Source organism: Saccoglossus kowalevskii, chromosome 9, assembly GCF_978046115.1.
Source record: "Saccoglossus kowalevskii chromosome 9, keSacKowa6.1, whole genome shotgun sequence".
NCBI lineage: Eukaryota > Metazoa > Hemichordata > Enteropneusta > Harrimaniidae > Saccoglossus > Saccoglossus kowalevskii.
The window spans coordinates 31,071,637-31,092,221 of record NC_140649.1 but is presented as its reverse complement, the minus strand read 5'-3'; the positions used below and the strand labels follow the sequence as shown (position 1 = coordinate 31,092,221).

Below are 20,585 nucleotides of genomic sequence, written 5' to 3'. Positions count from 1 at the left end.
CATACCTCGTATATCGCCATATCTCATACACCACCATATCTCATATACCACCATATCTTGTATATCACCATACCTCATATATCACCATATCTTGTACACAACCGTATCTCATACATGTATATCACCATACCTCGTATATCGCCATATCTCATACCACCATACCTCGTATATCACCATATCTTGTATATCTCATATACCACCATATCTCACATATCACCATATCTTGTATATCACCACATCGCATATATCACCATACATTGTATATCACCATACCTCATATATTGCCATATCTCATATACCACCATACCTCATATACCACAATACCTCATATATCACCATATCTTGTATATCACCATATCTCATATATCACCATATGTCATATATAACCATATCTCATATATAACCATATCGCATATATCACCATACATTGTATATCACCATACCTCATATACCACCATACATTGTATATCATCATACCTCATATATGTATTTTTAGATATACAGATAACAAATTAAAACCGTGCCGGCTGACTAATTTGGTCTGTGGATGCTTTCAAGCAGGCAACATGTTAATAACTACCGCAGACAGTAACATACACTATACATGAAGCTTTACAATCACCAACTCAAGAAAATAACATTGAAAAAATGAATGTTTTAGTTCTAAAAAAAACATTAAAAGAATCATGAAAAATAATATTTGTCCACTGCACATACTATTCCGCTGTAAAGCAAAGAAAATTAAAACTTGGATATCTTGCACATCTTTTGTTTCATTTCGATTTCAGTATAGAAATTATTCAGTAACTTAAAAGGGAACTTCCAGGAAGTAAATATTTACAAACTTAGAGGAACTTCCAGGTATTTACTGAACAAGAGGAATCGGGGGGAAAGGTTTTTTGGAACTATATAAAGTTTTATAAAGTTTACTACTAGCACTGAAATGTGAAAACCACTTGTATTTAAATAAAAACTGAATGACATTCTTGCATTTTTTTGTGCCACTAATAACTATCATACAAACCCCTGCTGCATCAGTTTCCCTTTTTTAAAATATTCTTTTGAAATCTCTGGTTGAATTTTGTAATGTTGATAATACAGAAGAGCGATCACAATTTTAATAGATTATCTAATCCTAAATGGAAACCAAAAAGACAAGAATTAAGTTACATTTCATGTTTTATAACCTTTGAATGCCATCATCTTTCCCCACTGATACTTTGAAACATCATTTTTAATGTATTTTTCTAGAATTTTTTTGTTGACTCATGACCAAATACTGGTAGATATGTTAGACTGGCCCAGCTGTGGTGATTTTTTTTTTTCAGTTAAATAATAATAAATTGGAAAAAATAGTTTTGCGAAAGGTGGGGTGAACGCAAAACCAGGGGATTTCATGCTAACACCTTTTAAAAAGAAATAAATCGCTCAGACTGTGCCAGTCTAATCAGTGTGTATGATAAAAATTTTCAAAGAAAAACCTGATTCAACATGATGAGCAGAAACTAGTTAAGTATATCAAAATATCTACCCAAAACTAATGACTTAAAATAACTGCCCTTCGTACATATAAAATCAACATTACCAAATGCATGGTAATCTAGCAACCAGAGAATATCAAATCTGTCAATTACTGAGAAGTTATTTCCCATACATAAGAGTAAGAATTTATCAGCCTAGAACCAGAGTGTCAAATTACATTAGTCCAGAACATAGTGATAAATGTATGTATACCTTCTTAAATTTACATTTTTTAAGTCAAAATTTGCCTTGAATAGTAAAATTAGCACTCTGGACTGAAACAGTCACTCAAAAAATTGCATTGTTTAAAGTTTTAATATTTATTAAACTTGTTATTGCGTCTTGAGAAATTCATTTGCAAGTCAAGCCGACTCAGGCCTTCTAGGGTGTCCCCGCATTCAATCAAATCTAGCCTACCAGGATGTTTGTACATATGCAAATCTAGCCAACTAGGGTGTCCACACATATTCAAATCAAGCCAACTAGGGTGCCACATATACTAAAATCAAGCCAACTAGGGTGCCACATATACTCTAATAAAGCCAACTAGAATGCCACATATACTCGATACAACCTACTTAGCAGTGGTAAGCACAACATTAAATAATTTATTTATATATTTATATTTTTTAATAATTTCTGTTGCGTTACAGTATTTTTTCATAAATTATGATCAAGATTTGTGTAAGAAACCAAATTTTGTCCAAATTATAAAATGTGAAAATTAACACAAAGACAATTTTAGTTTTTTGATAACTAGTTGCCTTCCATAAACATGTGATGAAACCAAGAAATTAAAAATGTGTGAACATCATCATACATTTTGGTCCAAAATTACGGAAAAAAAGTTAAATTTCCATGCATTTGTATCTCAAGTTGTGGGATACATGTATATGTGTAAAGTCTGAACATGATCAGAGATTTTGCGCTTGGTTAGCCATATTTAGAATACAAATTGCTAATTCATTGCACACTAATGAGGAGCACCCTACATCCCTCCATACACCTTTGAACATTCCATAGCAGGATTTGCATTATGAACACTCAAAACACAAAAAAACATAACACTATGCTGCCTTCTTATTGTTCAACTCAAGCTTCTTGAGCACAACCAGTTTCTTGGCACCCCGGAATATCTTTGAAAACCAAAAGACGTTGATGATATCAAGCCCAACGCTGGTAATGACCCAGGCAAGACGCATGCCGAATGAGAGACGGTAGAACTCGCTGGTGCCCCACACCATGTACATCATATAATAGTAGAGTGGCATCACTGCTATTCTGACCATGAAGAAACTGAAACACATCATCAGACCATTGATTATTACAAAAAGACTACCTTTGGAATAACCAGTAACATCCAGTATCCACCTGCAAATGAGAAAATAAAGAAACTTAAAGATAAGAAATGTTCAGGTATTCATAGCCTAGAATCTCAAGGGTTTCACAGCTGTTTCGATAAATAAACTCAAAATCTCAAAATAAAAGCAACAAAGCTCTAATTCTACTTGTACAAGGTTATATTATTGATTATCTATTCATTAAAATCATATCATATCATATCATATCATCTATCATACTCACCTTAAGTTGACAAAAGGGGTGGAGACCTCGGCAAGAAGTCTGAAATTGGCAAAGTATGGCAATGTTCCATAAAGCTACAAAAACAGATAAAACAATCATTAAGTATATTTACACCATTCATAGACAAAATTACTCTCGCATAGGTTGCCTATAACGGTAGTCATGTTTGAATCAAGACCAAAAATTTCAAATTCAAAAAAATCAAATCAAAAAAATTATACAGATATGGCAGCAGACAGTTGGTTTGCACGAAGACACTCATCCACAAACTGAAATTTATGTGCCGGACTTGTCAACATTAAACTACACCAAATATATACATTGATTGATATTATACACAAGTTTTGGAAAGATCAGAGACAAATTTCTTGTGTTATCTTGAAAACAAAATATTGGACAGATGTTGGATGAAGACACGATGGCACCGAACAAACAAGTTAAAGCGAATACTAGGTAATAGATAAAACAAACATGTAGAATGCCCTTTTGCAATTGGTTGGTATTCAGTTGATATAATGGTAGTGGAAGACGAACTATTGATATTTTCACAAAAATCAATATTGACATTTATAAAACAAGATAAATCAGTCTCCTATTTTTATTACACTTTGATAACAACAGAATTGTTAATACTATAGCCTGTGAGCGTGGGAAATACTAGTATTTACGTAATCACAAGAATAAAGTGAGGGTACTGACCAATGTGTATGTATATGCATAAATAGCACACAGATGATGGAGAATATAGAATACAGATTCTGATAACGGGAAATGACGTAGCATAACCAGCGTATCTGAAATGACAAACAAAGCAAGAATTTTGCTAACTGAGAATCTAGACAGTAAACAAGAAAGAAGAATTCAGGAATGAAACAAACTAAACTGGTTGTGATGAGTTTAACACACTGTTGAGAGGTTGAGAAGATATAAATTCATTAAATGCACTGATACGTGTCTACTTTCAGCAGGGAATGTGTTGATATACATATACATCTTACATACACATGCTTCTAATTTGTTTTTGGAACGGAATCAAGTCTTGAAAAGTTTATTCACTCAATGATGGCAATAATGGTGAATTCTTTAAAAACTGCCATGAATAAATGAGAAATCATTTCCAACATTTCTGTTTCCAAAATGTAGCTGTGTAAAAAGACAACCTTTCCTGAATTGTTTAAAGCGCAGTAGTCGTCGCTATATGAGATATATGGGTCTCATATAAACAAAGATGGCGACTTTGACTGTTTCGCAGATCAACGAGTACGAACTGATACGTTTCCAAGTTTTAATTAAGTAATTTTCATGTTATTGGAAAGCATCGAAGGAGTCACTGGCTGTAATCAGTGCAAGTCACATCCAGGTCAAACCTCATACTCGTGATTTCCATTTGAAGAGCGCATTGGATTGTGGGAAAATCAATGTTTATCAATACGACGACTACCGCGTTTTAAGTTATTCTACTTCCAAGCAAACAAACAAACAAACGTATGCTGGAAAAACATGGAGTTTGATTCATGTTGAACAGACATTGCATCACAACTCACAGTAACTAAAATACAAATAACTATGGTAAACAAGGATAAGTTGGATTCAATACGTACCTGCCAAGATATAACCAGTAGTGATTGCACAGGTTATTTTAGCCAGTCTACATTTACACCTATAATCAACCGCATCAAAGTTGGAAATTATCAGAACTTAAATATATATCAAGTAAGTAACTATAACAACTAAACTTTTCTCATACTATTTCTTTAATAAGCTTTATTGTTTATTTTCCACAAGAAATAAATATTTATGAAATTGCTTAACCTTTTCACCACCAGTCTTTCTCGCCCAAATTTGTCTGCACTTTTTTTTATATTCTTAAATATTTCTGGAAATGAAATCTAATTTTGGGGCCAACAGACAAAGTTTGAGTCAATTTTCACTTTTTACTCAAAAAGTGGCTATTTTAGTCTCAATCTTCTGAAAGAAAGTGCAGACTATAAACAGGACTATTTTGTTAATTGGTGATAAAAAGAATGAACTGGTGGTGAAAAATGTTTATAGTTTTTGTTTTAATCTACATCACTAAATATTACATCATGTGGTTAAATAAATAAGTAAACAAAAACAGCAACTGATGCCATGTTGAACCAATTTCTTTCAAATTTGTTTAGGCAATAAATTTTCTTGAGATTCACAATAAATCACTGCAAAGTAACGTGGTTAGAATTGGAAAATGTCTTCATTATCCACACATGTTGTTCAATGGTTACATCAGTACTATTTTTACTCCGAAATCATAACAACAGATATACAGTTATTAATAACCATGATATTATCCTGCATGCTGAAAGATGACAGATGGGATCAACTTACCATACTGGGTTTTCTTTACTGTCTTCATCATACAGCAATACATAAACACACATGTAACTCACTAATACAGAATGTAACGTTGAAGCAGCCCTAATAACAGACAAAATCAAAATATAAATTTTTTAATGAAACCAAAGGTGTTTAACCCTTTGAATGCCAAATTTGATTTTTATACAGATTTGTATTCAATGGAAAATTATGTACATTTAATTCAAAATCAACAAGCAGCCTATCGGCTGAGATAGCTCCGCTGTTAGCAATGCACATTTCAATTAAAGAACTGAAGACATCATTAGAAAATGAACAATATGTATAGTATCAAAGCAATCGGACTTACAGTTTTTAACAATAAGTCGAAAATATCACTTTTTACCAAAAATTACAAAAATATTCACCAAAATTAGAGAATTAAAGATATCAACATGAAATGAACAAACCTAAGAGAGGTCTACCCAAGGTACATATACACCAAGTATCAAAGCATTCAGGCTTGTAGTTTTCAAGAAGAAGTCGAAAAAGTAAAACATTGACACGGACGACGACGGACAATCACTCATATGATAAGCTCCGCTCGACAAAGTCGACAGCGGAGCTAAAAATTTCATTTAAAATAAATTCACACCTTTATGAACCCAGTGTACACTTTTAAGATGTTGTTTAAATTTTTCACAAAAGCAAGGCATAATGGTTGCATGATCCAAAGTTATTTTGGGATTTTGACTATATTGACTGGTGACCATTTTTGTGGAAAAAAACTTCAATCACACAATTTCATACATATTCAATACTCAAACTTGGCATGGATGTCATATATGCCTCAAGCGCATAAATAAAGATGTGTAAATTGCTGCACCCACATTTTAGTGTGAAACATTTTTTAAAGGTCAAAGAATACAAATTATATGGAATTCTGGGTAAATTGTAGTGCTGCGCAGCCATGAAAGCCAATCAGACATGTGCATTACAGGTAGACATATTCTAATGTCTACCTGACATTTTCTAATATTTATCTCCATTCAGGAACGTTCAAGATTTACGGCATTTACTTGTCAAGGGACACAAAACATGGCAATATTTATGAGATGACAAGTTTGTCACTCATGGCATCACTATATTTTTTATTCAAAAAAAAAAAAAGTATGATTTTAAAGCAATTTTTCTTGATTTTTGGTCAAGCTTGCTGCGAGTTCGCCTGTACACAGATTATGTGCTTTGAGACATTCCATTTGTGCTTGCACAATTCGTCTCTTCAAAGAGTCACGGAATCAGAGATTTTGGTGCTGTATGACACTGTTGTGTTTGAGTTTGTTATGTATTTTGGCAATACATCTATTATATTATGTAAAGGGTATTTGTGTCATTGTCAAGCGTCACTTAAACAGTATGTCCATCTCCATTGGGATGAACATTTGTATAATGTTACGTCACTAAATAAGTTTGCCATTTGACAACTAGAGGGCCTATGCAAATTTCAAGAAACAAATTTCATCAAAATTAGCCAAAAATATAGGTTTATCCCAAAGCATTTTACAGTGATAATGACCTAATATTTTACACTATTTGTGACTGACATAAATAGGACATGCCTTAGACATTTTTTTAACAGTCAATAAATAAAACATGCGTTGTAGTAGTACCACTGTCATTGTGTTGGTACAAGTGTGACATTGTATAGCACCACCTCAAGTTCAATGCGTTGTAGTAGTACCACTGTCATTGTGTTGGTACAAGTGTGACATTGTATAGCACCACCTCAAGTTCAATGCCACCCAGTAATTTTTTAAGAGAGATTGTTTACCTAGTATTCCAATCTACTAGCTGTACTTCTGACAATTTCCTGTATCCATCATATAACAATGCTGACAGTACTGGGCTTAAGTAGTAATACATCCCCACGGATAAACCAAAAGAAGCCAGAACCACCGGTACATACTGCGTGTCCATTGTTTGAATTCAGTAAAGTCTGCAAGAAAAAAAAAACTGATTTGTATGAATAATGCAAAAATATTGTGATATGATGTCATTGAAATCACAGAAAGTGAGATTGCATACTGTAAAAGGGTTAATTATTCACTGGGTTTTAATTTTGCTTATTTCGCTGACTGAAAAACATGCTAAATTAAAACCAAGTGAATATGTAAAATTGAGTATAGAACACATTATCTAAATGATAAAACTGTGAATTTAAAACCCATTGAATATGCCTGAAATGCTAAATCAGGGAAATTTAAACCCAGTGAAAATTAGTCATTTTACAGTACTTTGTTGGCGTACATTGAACATTTCGTACAAGTGCCCATCTATGTACACGCATTTCACAGTAAAAATATTACACTAATCAATGACAGTCCAAGAGTCGCACTAACATTGAAGTATACCAAGATTGACCATTGATTGATAATATACGTGTATTTGGAAACATTTGGAAACAAGCATTGATAATGCATAGTCCATGTTCAGTTTTAGCTGTAGTCGATGTAAATGTTTAGTACAAGTGACTTGTAGAAATGAAAGATCAATGTTTTTTTTAACACTAACACAGATTATAGATTGTGTTACTGTTAAACAAAATGGCCGCCATTTCGACAAATTTGATCAAATCTCAAAACAAAACATGGTGTTGTGTTATCTTGAAGTATAGAAACTATGTACAAACTTTGAACTGAATCAGGTCATATCTTATGGAGGAATCGACACGAAAACGGAAAAAAACAAAATGGCCACCAGTCGGCCATCTTGAACCGAATCTCGAAAAAAAAATGACGTGCACCTATAACATAATATGCATGATCACCATACAAAGTTTGATTGAAATCACCCTGTTCAGCTCCGAGAAACAGTTCTGGACACGTTTAAATATCAGAATTTAGCAAATTTGAGGGACAAAATGGCTGCCAGTCAGCCATATTTAATCAAAATCATAACGAAAATTGGCGTGCATATGTAGGTCATCATACATTGTCTGTATACCAAGTTATCCTGACACAAGAAATTGCTGACAGACAAGGTAATCCTTTCATTTTATTATAGGCAACACAAAATAAATTTCATTGTAAAGAAAAAAGCTGTGACACCATATCATTTTTTTGGAATATTACAAATGTTGTTTTTTATTGCTTAATAAATGTTGTAATTATTCATTAATATACCTCAAAACAACGATACTGTCATTTTTAACATTCCATGCATTGCTCAATAAGTTTCCCATTTATAACAATCATATTAATCCTTAATTTCTTGGCAGTTGTATACAATGATAAATTTATTTTGAAATAGCATTGTCATGTTAACCTAGCAGCCCGAGGGTGCATTCCAATAATCTAGCATATTGTCTGAATCAAAGCTGTTAGCAGGTCAGACAAGATTTATAGACAGTTTTCATATTGTCATGAAATCTGTTGCCGTGGTCACATATGGTGAGGATCATCCCATTCACAACAGCATCAAAATTTTAATGTTATAAAAGTCATCATCCAACAACTGTTTACAAGATACTTTACATGCATCTCTTTCACTATCACTGGATTCTCACTTCCCAGAATGCCACTCTCATTTGTGAAAAGAGATGGGGTGGGACAAATCAAGGTACTGTACGAGGCTCAACTATTAATTCAATTTTATTTCTACTCATTTTACTGATAGCAAATATGCTAAATTAAAACCCAGTGCACACAAAGTTAACAACAGATTATATATGCTTCCTTTAAAGAATTTTCAACAGTCTGCGATGCATACAACATTTAAAATTACAATGAATATATTTCCTTTTCTAGTCAGTTCATTCAAATAATACATGGATTTTCGTGTAGATTATGTTAGCAGCTTAATTATCAGGCTATGCAACCCTAGGCTATCATTAGGAGTTGAAGGAGTGCAGTTATAGGAAGACACATTCACTGTTTGCAAAAGTCTCTTACTGGAAGCTCAATTAATACCTATAGCATTGTGGGTTCTCTCCACAATAGTCTGAAAATGATGCCTGGATTTCACTTCTGTGAGTGCGTGAGTGTGACATTGATTGACAGATGAATATATATGCTGTTAATCTAGTAAATGTTTTCTGTGTGTGCTATATCGACTGATTGGTGTCACAAGCATAAAAGTATGACTGCTCCATTCGCTCGCTGATGCACTACTGTGACTCAGCCTCAGACCCTGCTTGTGGCCAGGGACTGAGGTAATTTGGTCATTTACATGTTCTTTTATTAATTCCATGGCCCTTTTTAGAATAATAACTAATCTCATAGTAACTCGTTGCATGAAAGTTCCCATATAGTATAGCTATATATCTAAAGCAAAAGTTATGATAACAAAAATATACAAGCCATGATATTGGGGGGGGGGGGGGTATTATTGTCTACATATGGTGTTAAAAATAATTGAGATTACATAAGGGAAAACATCATATCTGGTTACTTTGCTATATAAGATCTTGGAGACTGTAGTACTGACATCTAGTTCTCATAATTAGCAGTTCAAATGTCTTCTGCATTTATTTTTTTGTCTAAAGTTTGTTTTTGTTCTATTTATTTCAGCCCAATTGTCACATTGTATATTTTTGAAAATTATATACCCCCGGTATGATAGTTATTGCAAACACAAAAAGGTTTAAAGTGCTTGTGAAATGCCCACCCACACATTTCTTATTTTGGATTTGTGTTACACTTAAATAGACAGTTGATTTTTTTGTTTGAAAATGATTACTCGTGTCCGAGTAAATTTGAGATATTTCTCGTGTTGTAGCAATGCCCACCTATCCTGAAACAGTCGACTGTTTCCGGCATACCAACTCTAACCGAAGTAAAAGCGCCACCAGTGCAAATAGTGTACGCGTTTCCAAATGATCGAAGGTGTAAAATCAGTAGATGAAAGCCGTAAAATGAATGAGAAGAAGTTGGGATGGATATTTTCTTTATACCGCAGTTTTTTACGCCGAACATCTGTCCTCATTTATAAAAGAACAACATGGGTTTAAAGAAAAGTGCCAAAAAATTAAACAAGGCACAGTACTAACACCATTTAAAGAACTAGATTTCAGACCAGCCCATATTCACCGCATTGGCTTTCAAAGGGAGAGAAATGTCGGGTAAGTGTTTCAAATGTTGGGAATCTGAATAACATTTTGTAGAGACTGCAAAGTTGTGTTATGTAAGAGGTAGCAATAACAAAAACCGAAGCCTCAGTCAAACAGGAAATCACATAGCACTGTAATCCAATCAAACGCCGCCATTCACACACTTTTCCCTCGCCGTGACCTGACACGTTCACCCATTTCAACAAGATGTCAATTCACTTGGACTAGGCTATCATTTAGTAACTGTGATTTACAAATTATTGACTCATTATTTCATTTCATATTATTTTCACTATTTCATCACTATAGTTCAATGTTTGAAATGTTTTCATTTCAATTTTGAATCTTTTTTTTTCACTTAGACGATCTATGGAAAACATCAGTGTATGAATGTACACAGCAAGCTGACAAATAACTAGAAAACAAGCAAGACATCAAACTCGACTTTGACCAACATGGAAAAAAATCGAAATAGACAGAGATCATGGACAATAGGAATTGGCCCTTCACACTGACTTCAACCAACTTCATCGACCACCATACAAGTGACTCTGATTGTGCAGTACATAGTCAATCACGGCGACCAGCTACACCAGAGGAGATGTATTTCGTATCTAACTCAACCCTGTACGATAAACTTGATAATATGCGTTCTTTATGGTCCACTCTTCCTCGAGAAACAAATACATGAATGGCAATATAGTCGAAGATGAGAAAATTGAATGAGTAATGTACAATATACAATATTGAAAAATGGACGCTGACCAGCAAGTTCCCTTTCAATACGCCACAAGGTGTATTTGAGTATGCAAATGAAAAGTCGTTTTAATTGGCGTAGATTGAGTTTGAAAACCATTTTTTCACTTGAACAAATTATTTTGTACTTAATAACATAAAAAATAATAATATCGATGTACCAATAAATGATTTTGGGCCAGAAAATAGCAGGCATTTCACTGGCAGAAAAAATCAAATACTGGTACAATGAGAATAACAGACATTTCGCACTCGCATACCTCTCTTTCATCGACATTATACAAGCAAGGTAAATATAAAAATGCTTGTTTGTCACATGTATGTTTTTATTTTTCTTTACTTGATTTGAACTTTTAAGCTAAACTAATCCTATTACTATCCAATTGTATCCAATCATCTTTATGTTGGTTTTAGGTTTCCACTCTGGTACAGACATATGTTACATTCAATTACAAAATTTCTTGTTCAAGCTAATGAGGCACATATTCATTAATTTAATTATTATTAATTAACGTCGCTCTGTCAAGGCCCGCCTGTCGAGCTTGAGGGGTCACGCCTTCTTAAAAATCGGATGCCTCTCGGTAGGCAAAGAAACTACAAACCTCCACTCGGTCGTTGTGCTCCCTCGCACGTCCACTGGCACGTTGGTCTCCTGCGAATAACAGGGTTCTGAAGCTACCTGGTTGATCCTGCCAGTAGTCTTATGCTTGTCTCAAAGATTAATATCCCCATAAATGAAGGAACCAGCTATCAAATGCATTGAGATTATACACTGGTAAGGTTGGTAATATTTTAAAGTTATTCTGGCCACAAAGAGGTCATCAACGATGACAACGCCAATGACAACAACAACAGACATTGTAACCACAATAACTTGCCCCTCAGTATTATTTTGGGCAAAGTAAAATGCTAAAACAGATTACCCAATTAACAGTTTTATACAAAAATCGGATCTGGTGATCATAACAAGTTTTATTCTATCTAATCCAGTCACTGTATGTTAAAACATTGTATGGCATCAGCCACAATGATTTATGCACACAGGAACCAAACAAGAATAATCGGAAATGTGAAAAATTAGCCAATCAGGTAGGGACTATCCAAAGCAATAATTTCTTACGATTTATTTGTATTATGGATGCAATCATGCAACTCGTTCACATTTGTGCAATTAATTATTAGTGATCCCCTCCAGAACTCAGCTTAAGACTGTAAAAAACATAAACCTTGAGAAGTAAAATCTATGATAAAACCATAACCATGAACAACAAATCTAGTCCTGGATAAGATTTGAGATTGTTCACTATTTTTACTTTCGAATTGTTTTAAAAAAATATCTTATTCAAAGGTTTTTTCATGAATTCAATTTTGGAATGTATGTTATATTATTGAATATTTCATTTCTATTATAATTACATGTTGTACAAAATAATTGATATAGTATGATACATATTATACATGGATGTTGATAGAATATTAATTAGATATTAATTATTTGTTGTTATTTTCACTCAAGTTTTTTATATTTATTTATTTATTTATTTATTAATAATTATCACAAGCTTAAAAACTAAACACATTTTGTTCGGTTCTATTTATGATTGTAGTCACATTTTTACATACATGTACTGAGAACAAATATACACATGCTATTGTTGACATTGCTCATAATAATACAAACACCATATTTCCTATGTTATGGAATACTTGTTGGACAAATAAAAACATATTTTATGATTCTAATAAACTGGGATATTTCAATTTTTTCCTGCCCAACCCCTGAACTGAAAAATTCATGAAAAAGCAAAAAATTTAAAATTGAAGAAGACCTACTGGGAGCATATCTTTGAATATAGGTACCGGTACTGCATGTTACATGTGGTTACATGCATGCACTATACATTCATCTGAATTGTACAGAAATAAACAGGATTTGACTACAATGAGAAAAAAGTCTATTTATGCCACATGATTTCAGCTTGTTTTTTTTTTAAACTAAAATACTGGCCTTGAGGACATGATAGTTCATTCCTCAGCTGTAATATGTTTTAAATTACTGTCATTATGTTATTACTCGTTATTTTACATATTTATTATTGGCGTGAAAATAATCATTTATGACATGAAATCATAATCACAATAATAATCTTTATATGACAGTGATAAGAAGCTCAGTGAAGCTTGCCTAGATCTTCTCTTAATGTGTTGAAAACACTGTAGCCTCCGAAGGGATAACAATTTGTGTTTCCTTCTCTGTCAAAGAACATTTTAATACAACTAGCTGCCAGTGATGGGATTTGAATGCACACACTTACTAACCTATTTTCCGCTTCTTGCGAGTTCTCGTGAGCCTGTTACATTTTCTTGGCGATCAGTATCTTGTCATGTGATACTGGTCAAGCTTGGATTCAAAATGACGCTAAATTGTGAGTGTGTCTAGTGCCGTGCATTAAATATCTGAGTGATTTCTTGCATCTGTTTCATGTTTTTGACCATGGCTAATTTTGCTAGAATGACAGTGCCACATCTCAAAGACTTTCTCCATAAATTCGGCGTTCCATCATCCAACTACAAAAACAACATTCTTCTTGCAATTGCTAAAGCTGTACTTGATTTGAGAGGTGGAAGACCTTGATTTGTTACACTATGATCCTAAAAACGATGCTGCTACAAGACTCGGCAAACTTGGTTGTAATTACACAGATTCTTCAAAATTACCTGGTTACTCTTGTGATTTAGGTAATGTTCTAGAATTCCGCTTGTCTGATGATTTCAACTATTCTGTGTTAGCACTCTCCATTAGCCACATTAGCATATACCATGCAGCTATATATTACTTAAATTACAACTTATATGTTCTAATGATAACTTAATGTGGCAAATAACATAACATGCTAGTCACCACAGTGGCTAATGATTATCATGACCTAGCACTAACAGAGCTATTTAATGTGTCATCGATCTGACTATGACCTAAGAAGCTCAGAGCTTAGAAATGGTTCAAAGATGTCAAATTATGTTACGACGGGCATGTGGTTGACCTGCAGTACACAGTGATTTTCAAAACAAGTTCACTTGGTTCTATGACGACCTTATCTACCATGATTTAAATATACGTTATTCAACGCCTCTCGTATTCGATCTGGATGCAACTTCGTAGGACCTTTTACTGCCACAAAGAGCAGGGAACAAATGTATGTGTCCTGGGTAATTCAGTGTTGAACAAAAATGTCTGCCCGAGAGCATACATTACACAATGCATAGGGAGAGGGGCAGTAGTAGAATTCTGTTTTGATCTACATTTTTTTTACTCGTGTAGATGAAAAACACACAAATCATTGATGAAATCACAAAGAAGATAAAAATGTAGATGAAAAGTAGACATAGTGTAGATGAACCTTATCCACATATACAAGGTTTGTAGATGAAGCTTTAGTACCCGGTAGATAAAATATTGAGTGGCTTTGCAGCTTTGTCTACATTTTTGACCAGTACATATAACTTGTCTTATGTAGATCTACATGTTTGTTAAGGGCAGGCACTGATCCATCGATAGCACTTTTCAGACTGTGTTTTTGGCTTAGGAAATCATATAAAAACAAGTCATTGAAAATGACACAGTCCCCGTTAAGTTCTCTTTGTGCTAGTCATATTAAAACGGAGGGTTGTCGCGAGTGTGTCCTTGAAACTTGAGTTCCAAGTGTCGTATACAACAGATTGTTTATTTACATCAAAACATGTGTTTCGTGTTGTAGTAATATGGCCAAAATAAAAACAGCCGTTATTCGGCCATCTTTGATCTGATTATGAAACACACTGATATGTATGATGTATGTGCCAAATACGAATGAAAATGGTACATAAATTGTGGAAATATAGTAGTAAGGCCAAAAAGTCAGATGGCTGTCAACCAGATTTTGAAACAAATTGTCATGGACATGCATCTTAACATGTATAAAGTACATGTATGTGCCAAATTTGAATGAAAACTGACAGAGCACGTCCAAGATACCGCATTAAAAAACAAAAACAAGATGCCTGCCAGTCGACCATCTTTGATCCAATTGCGAAATAAATCGCCATGGACATGTATCCGGACATGTATAATCTATGTACCAAGTTTAAATGACAACTGACAAAGCATGTACAAAATACAACATTTTCAAAAAACAAGATGGCTGCCAGTCGGACATTTTGAATCGAATCGCTAAACCACTGCATGTGCATATGTCCCACATAAGGTACTAGGCACATGCAAAGAATGAACGGAAACGGTCCACAGGATTCTGAAATATGACGTTGGACAGACTGACGCACAGACAGACGGACGAACAGACTCAGGAACTCACGAACGGTTGGGACATGTATTCTAACATGTATGATCTATGTACTAAATTTGAATGAAAACTGACAAAGCATGTCCAAAATACGACATTTAAAAAAACAAGATGGCTGCCAGTCGGCCATCTTTGATCCAATTGTGAAATAAGTCGTCATGAACATGTATCCTAACATGTATAATCTATGTACCAAGTTTGAATGAAAACTGACAAAGCATGTCTAAAATACAACATTTTCAAAAAACAAGATGGCTGCCAGTCGGCCATTTTGAATCGAATCGCTAAACCACTGCATATGTCCCACATAAAGTACTAGGCACATGCAAAGAATGAACAGAATCGGTCCAAGGGATTCTGAGATATGACTCCGGACGGACGCACAGATGCACGGACACACGGACGCACAGACGGACGGACGGAGACCGAATTTTAAGTCCCCATTTTCGGACTTTGTCCGAACGGGGACTAAAAAAAAAAACACCATTCATTTAATATTTGTGCTAAATGCCGTAAGCGCACTGTTTAACTCCAATTGTAGCTTCAAGTATCACAGATATTTTTTCGTGATGAGGGTCACAAGATGCAGGGCAATGTGGTTGCCACCATATTGAACTGAAAGCTTGACCTGTGTCATGTAGTCAATCTTTGGGATTGCACCATAGAATCCAGCAACACCTTTGTCTATATTGCTTTCAATGCAGAACTTTCATTTCCCATTGCAATGTTAATCTGTTTAGTGTATTTGATGTAGGATAAGTCTTACAGCAAGGCAAAAACTTTGAAAATACTGAACTGTTCATTGCCACTAGAAAAAAAAACACTTTTGGGGGAATTACCAGTACCTACAAATCATGTTTGTTACAGATTTGGGACAAATGTAAACAATATTTTTTTTCCCAGAATTGCTCAAAATATATATATTCACCTGATGACAGCAATAACATTATCAAATACAAAAAAAAGACTAAACTAAATTTAAATATATGTGCACCCCCCCCCCAGCGAATGTCTCAATGGACGTTTATTTACTAATCACTGCAAGTGTATAGGTACAGGTATTGTTTCAAGATTCTTGTTATAGCTCCATATTTTCTTTATGTACTCATTGTCAGTCAAATAATTCTATATCTATAACTTCTACCTTTAAAATGCATTTAATAACTGTTGTAATGTTAGGATTATCAACAACACTATACAAAATATACACCATCTTCAGAAAGATATATACAGTGGCCCCTCGCTAAGTCGCGCCTCGGTAAGTCGCGATTCGGCTAAGTCGCGGGTACTTGGATGGCTCCCAAAATTTCTATTGTTGTTTTGACGCTGTCAGAACTTTTCCCGAAAAACTGAGAGAAATTATCTATGAAGGTGGTTATTTTGACGAACATGTTTATAATTGCGATGAAACTGGTTTATTTTGGAAGCTGTTACCATAGAAGTCGCAAGCAACAGCAAGCGGCCCACATAATATCAGACACAAACAAAATAATCAACGCAATGTTTACAGCAAACATAATCATGATTTTATTCGAATACTGCCTGACACATGTGATGATACATCAATTAACTAAACCGAGGGTTTATATGTGCTTTTTATATGTTTTTCAATGCAGGACCTCCCTCTTTCACGACGTCCCTCGGTAAGTCGCGGCCCTCGATAAGTCACGGTTTTTGCTTGGATCCCAACACCCGCGACTTAGCGAGGGGCCACTGTATATATCACTATAATTCATTTGTACCGTGAATACCGTAAAATCTGTATTAGAAGCCGCATCCCTAATAGAAGTCGCATCCATACTATTTGAATAATTGAGAACTAAAAATTCATCATTTCTCATATGTGTAGATGCTCTAATAGAAGCCGCATCCCCTCTGTTGCATTGTACCATTTTAATAGAAGCTGCGGCTTCTAATACAGATTTTACAGTAATCTCTTCATATTGAGGGAGTAAGTTTCCAATGTAGAGTCTCAAAAATACTTTAAAAAATGCTTTAACTCACAAAAAAAAAATTGTTGAAAATTTCCTGTTCAATGCAATGAAAGTTGAGAAAATTTTTAGGGACAAAAAAAATGTTTTACTTCTCAAAAAAAAATTTAATTTTCAGATTATTTAACAGGTACTACAATAAGATACATGTTCAAAGTTTAACATGTATTGAATAATACTTTGAATACAAACATTAAAGGTTTATTTAGATCAACAAAACAAGCAACATGCACTTTACCTATACACCAAATTGCACTAAAAAACAGGAGAAGGAAAGGTTTTAAAACTTAAAATTAATTAAATCGAAGCCTGCAATTATGAGAAGCAAAACCTTGGGGAGAAGCCACATTCAATGGTTTTAGTTTAAATGTATAAACAAAAAGACAATTTTAAAAATTAGAAACCTAACAATACTTCATTATTGAAGCCTTCAATGCAAGGTGTCACTCTCATGGTAGATTAAATTGTGAACAGCAATAGAACGATGACTTTAATTGTACTTCATTGTTATATAATCATTCTTTTGACATTCTAAGCAGAGATCTCATAGTACTTATTAACACATTGCCTGCTGACACAGTTTTTTTTCCATTCATCCATAGATATCCATAGAAGCTTTCGGCAGACAATGTGTTAACCCTATGAATGCCATGTTTTTTCAGTCTATATTTAGAGTACTACTGTAAAGGGGTTAATTATTCACTGGGTGTTAATTTTGCTTATTTCGCTGACTGGAAAATGCGCTAAATTAAAACCCAGTGAATATGTAAAACTTAGCATAGAACACATTATGAATGATAAAACCATGAATTTAAAACCCACTGTAAGCCTGAAATGGTAAATCAGCGAAATTTAAACCCAGTGAAAATTAGTAATTTTACAGTATTTTTCCCACCTTTCATGTGTTTTTGACTATTCCCATTGCCTACAGATATTGACCAAAGCTTAAAAAAAAAATAAAGAGAAAATTTAAAAAAAAAGTTAATTTATTTTATGAAAGAGGATAAAAATTAGTGTTCAGACTATAATAATAATAATGTAATACTTAGTATATATTTTCTGCCAATTATAAACACAGCTTACTAACCATACTGTAACCCTGATACATCACACACAATCAAGCTAGAAAACAATCCTTCAAAAATGTAAAGATTCAACCATCTAAATTAATAAACTTTTTAATTCTAAAAAATATTACAGCAGCTGTAGAAAAAAATCATCATGAAAACCACTATCTGTCAAATTCTCCCTGGAGCATTTCAATATCCCTTGAACAATTCTTAGCGGTGTTTCGTATGACTTTGTATTAGTAATTTGCATATCGAAAATCTCACTATAATTTATGCGAGGTTCAAACTTCAAAATCGTGCACTTGTGATCAAATAATAATTTATTGTGTTTAAATGAAGATTCAAAAATTCACCATTTTAATATTTCATGCAATTTCTTTGCCCACGATCTGATTGAAAACACCCACACAGAGATAAATCACACACAGAGAACTGGCCACCATCTGTAGCGCGATTCAGAAATATTGACGAATCGGGTTTGTCCACAGTTGTACTTTGAATATGAATGACAACATTCAACTACATTTTTATTGCATATTGTTATAAACTAATAACAATATATGTATATAATAAATAAAAAACAACCCATAAATGAAAAATATTGGTAAATAATTCAATGAGTATGATAGAATTATGACAGATTGTAACATTTAGAGCTAGGGTTCATTCCTTTATGTATTCCTCATTATTAATTTTCAATAAGTATATAGATCTATATATAGTTCTTTTTTCTTGAATGAAGTAAACTCGTACTGAATAATTATATACACATGCACCAAATATATGACAGGAAAGATAATTATTAAACATCATTTCATTTTCTAATTCTATGTGTAATTGCTGTAATGGCAATCCCCATACAGAAGAATTTGCATACAATGAAAAATGTAGGGATGGTCACTCACCTTTATGAACCCTTCATTCATTTGACCCATTGTATGGTTTATATCAAGTACACAGGAAGTACTATTGGGTTAAGGGTTAACCATTTGAAATCACGTGGGGGGTGAAGAGTATAACCAGTGCAATTTTTGTTTTCATTATATCTTACCTGTACATTTTACTTTTTCTTGAGTTTGCCATTTTCTTTTATGCAGTACCTTACATGCATTTTTTTCTCTCATTGGCTAGTTTACACATTTCTTTTTTCAACGAATCTTCCAGCCACTCTTATTGGTGTACAGTGAGTAACCAAAGGCAAGATAACAGCACTAAATATGACTATTTAGCAGGGGAGTGGGTATTCTTCAGAAAGCAGGCAACGATATATATATTCACTTGTATAAAGCATATCCCATTTTGAGATATGGAGAAAAGAATGGCCACCCACTGTCTAAAGGTTGAGTGAAAAATCCCATTGTTAGCGGGCATGTTGTTTACAGCGTCCAGTTCACAGCTGATCACATTCGTATTCAACACGAGTGATAACTCAGTAAGAATAAAATTACTCGCGTATTAACAGACTTGGGGGTCGCATCGGGATAAGTAGCACATATGTAGTGCATTTAGAAGAAAATACAAACTAAGATAGATATTACTTACACTTTAAGGGCGTCTAGGAGCCAAATAATTGCTGAAACGACACGTCGACGTCGACTCTGTTTAGATGTTATACGAGTTTACAGACGGCCTGAGTAGCTTCACTGCAGACAAGATTCTCGCAAAAAGTCTGTATGAGCACATTCAAAATAACCTTACACAGCGAAAATACAGTGTTTTCTATCAGTCCTATGTCGATGTGCCTGTAGCGTGATCTTCAAATCGCGAAGTTTGCTTTGCTGAGAGTTATCGGACAACTAGTATGATAATGATAACACATCGCAGCTGTTGCGTGTTTCGTACGCTGTCACAGACCAGGGACCCTAATCGAAAACTACGTAGGCCAGTC

At 34.0% G+C, this 20,585-nt stretch overlaps 1 protein-coding gene across 1 annotated transcript; it reads right to left on the bottom strand.

Annotated features, from left to right (window-relative positions):
• Positions 1-2,442: 2,442 nt before the first annotated feature.
• Positions 2,443-20,541, bottom strand: LOC144360117 (TLC domain-containing protein 4-B-like). The gene is made up of 7 exons (XM_085503399.1): positions 20,240-20,541; positions 7,268-7,432; positions 5,470-5,559; positions 4,707-4,765; positions 3,805-3,899; positions 3,106-3,179; positions 2,443-2,892 (listed from the first exon to the last, which is right to left on the bottom strand). Exons 2-7 carry the CDS (start codon positions 7,411-7,413, stop codon positions 2,589-2,591), a joined length of 768 nt encoding a protein of 255 aa, XP_085359525.1. The 5' UTR covers positions 7,414-7,432; positions 20,240-20,541; the 3' UTR covers positions 2,443-2,588.
• Between the last annotated feature and the right edge of the window lie 44 nt (positions 20,542-20,585).

Excerpts from the sequence above, each read along its gene's own strand:
- LOC144360117 (XM_085503399.1), bottom strand. The coding sequence starts at position 7,413 with ATGGACACGCAGTATGTACCGGTGGTTCTGGCTTCTTTTGGTTTATCC. Across the intron at positions 5,560-7,267 it reads CTAGTAGATTGGAATACTAG|GGCTGCTTCAACGTTACATT; the intron begins GTAAACAATCTC and ends GTCTGTTATTAG. Across the intron at positions 2,893-3,105 it reads ACCCCTTTTGTCAACTTAAG|GTGGATACTGGATGTTACTG; the intron begins GTGAGTATGATA and ends TCTCATTTGCAG.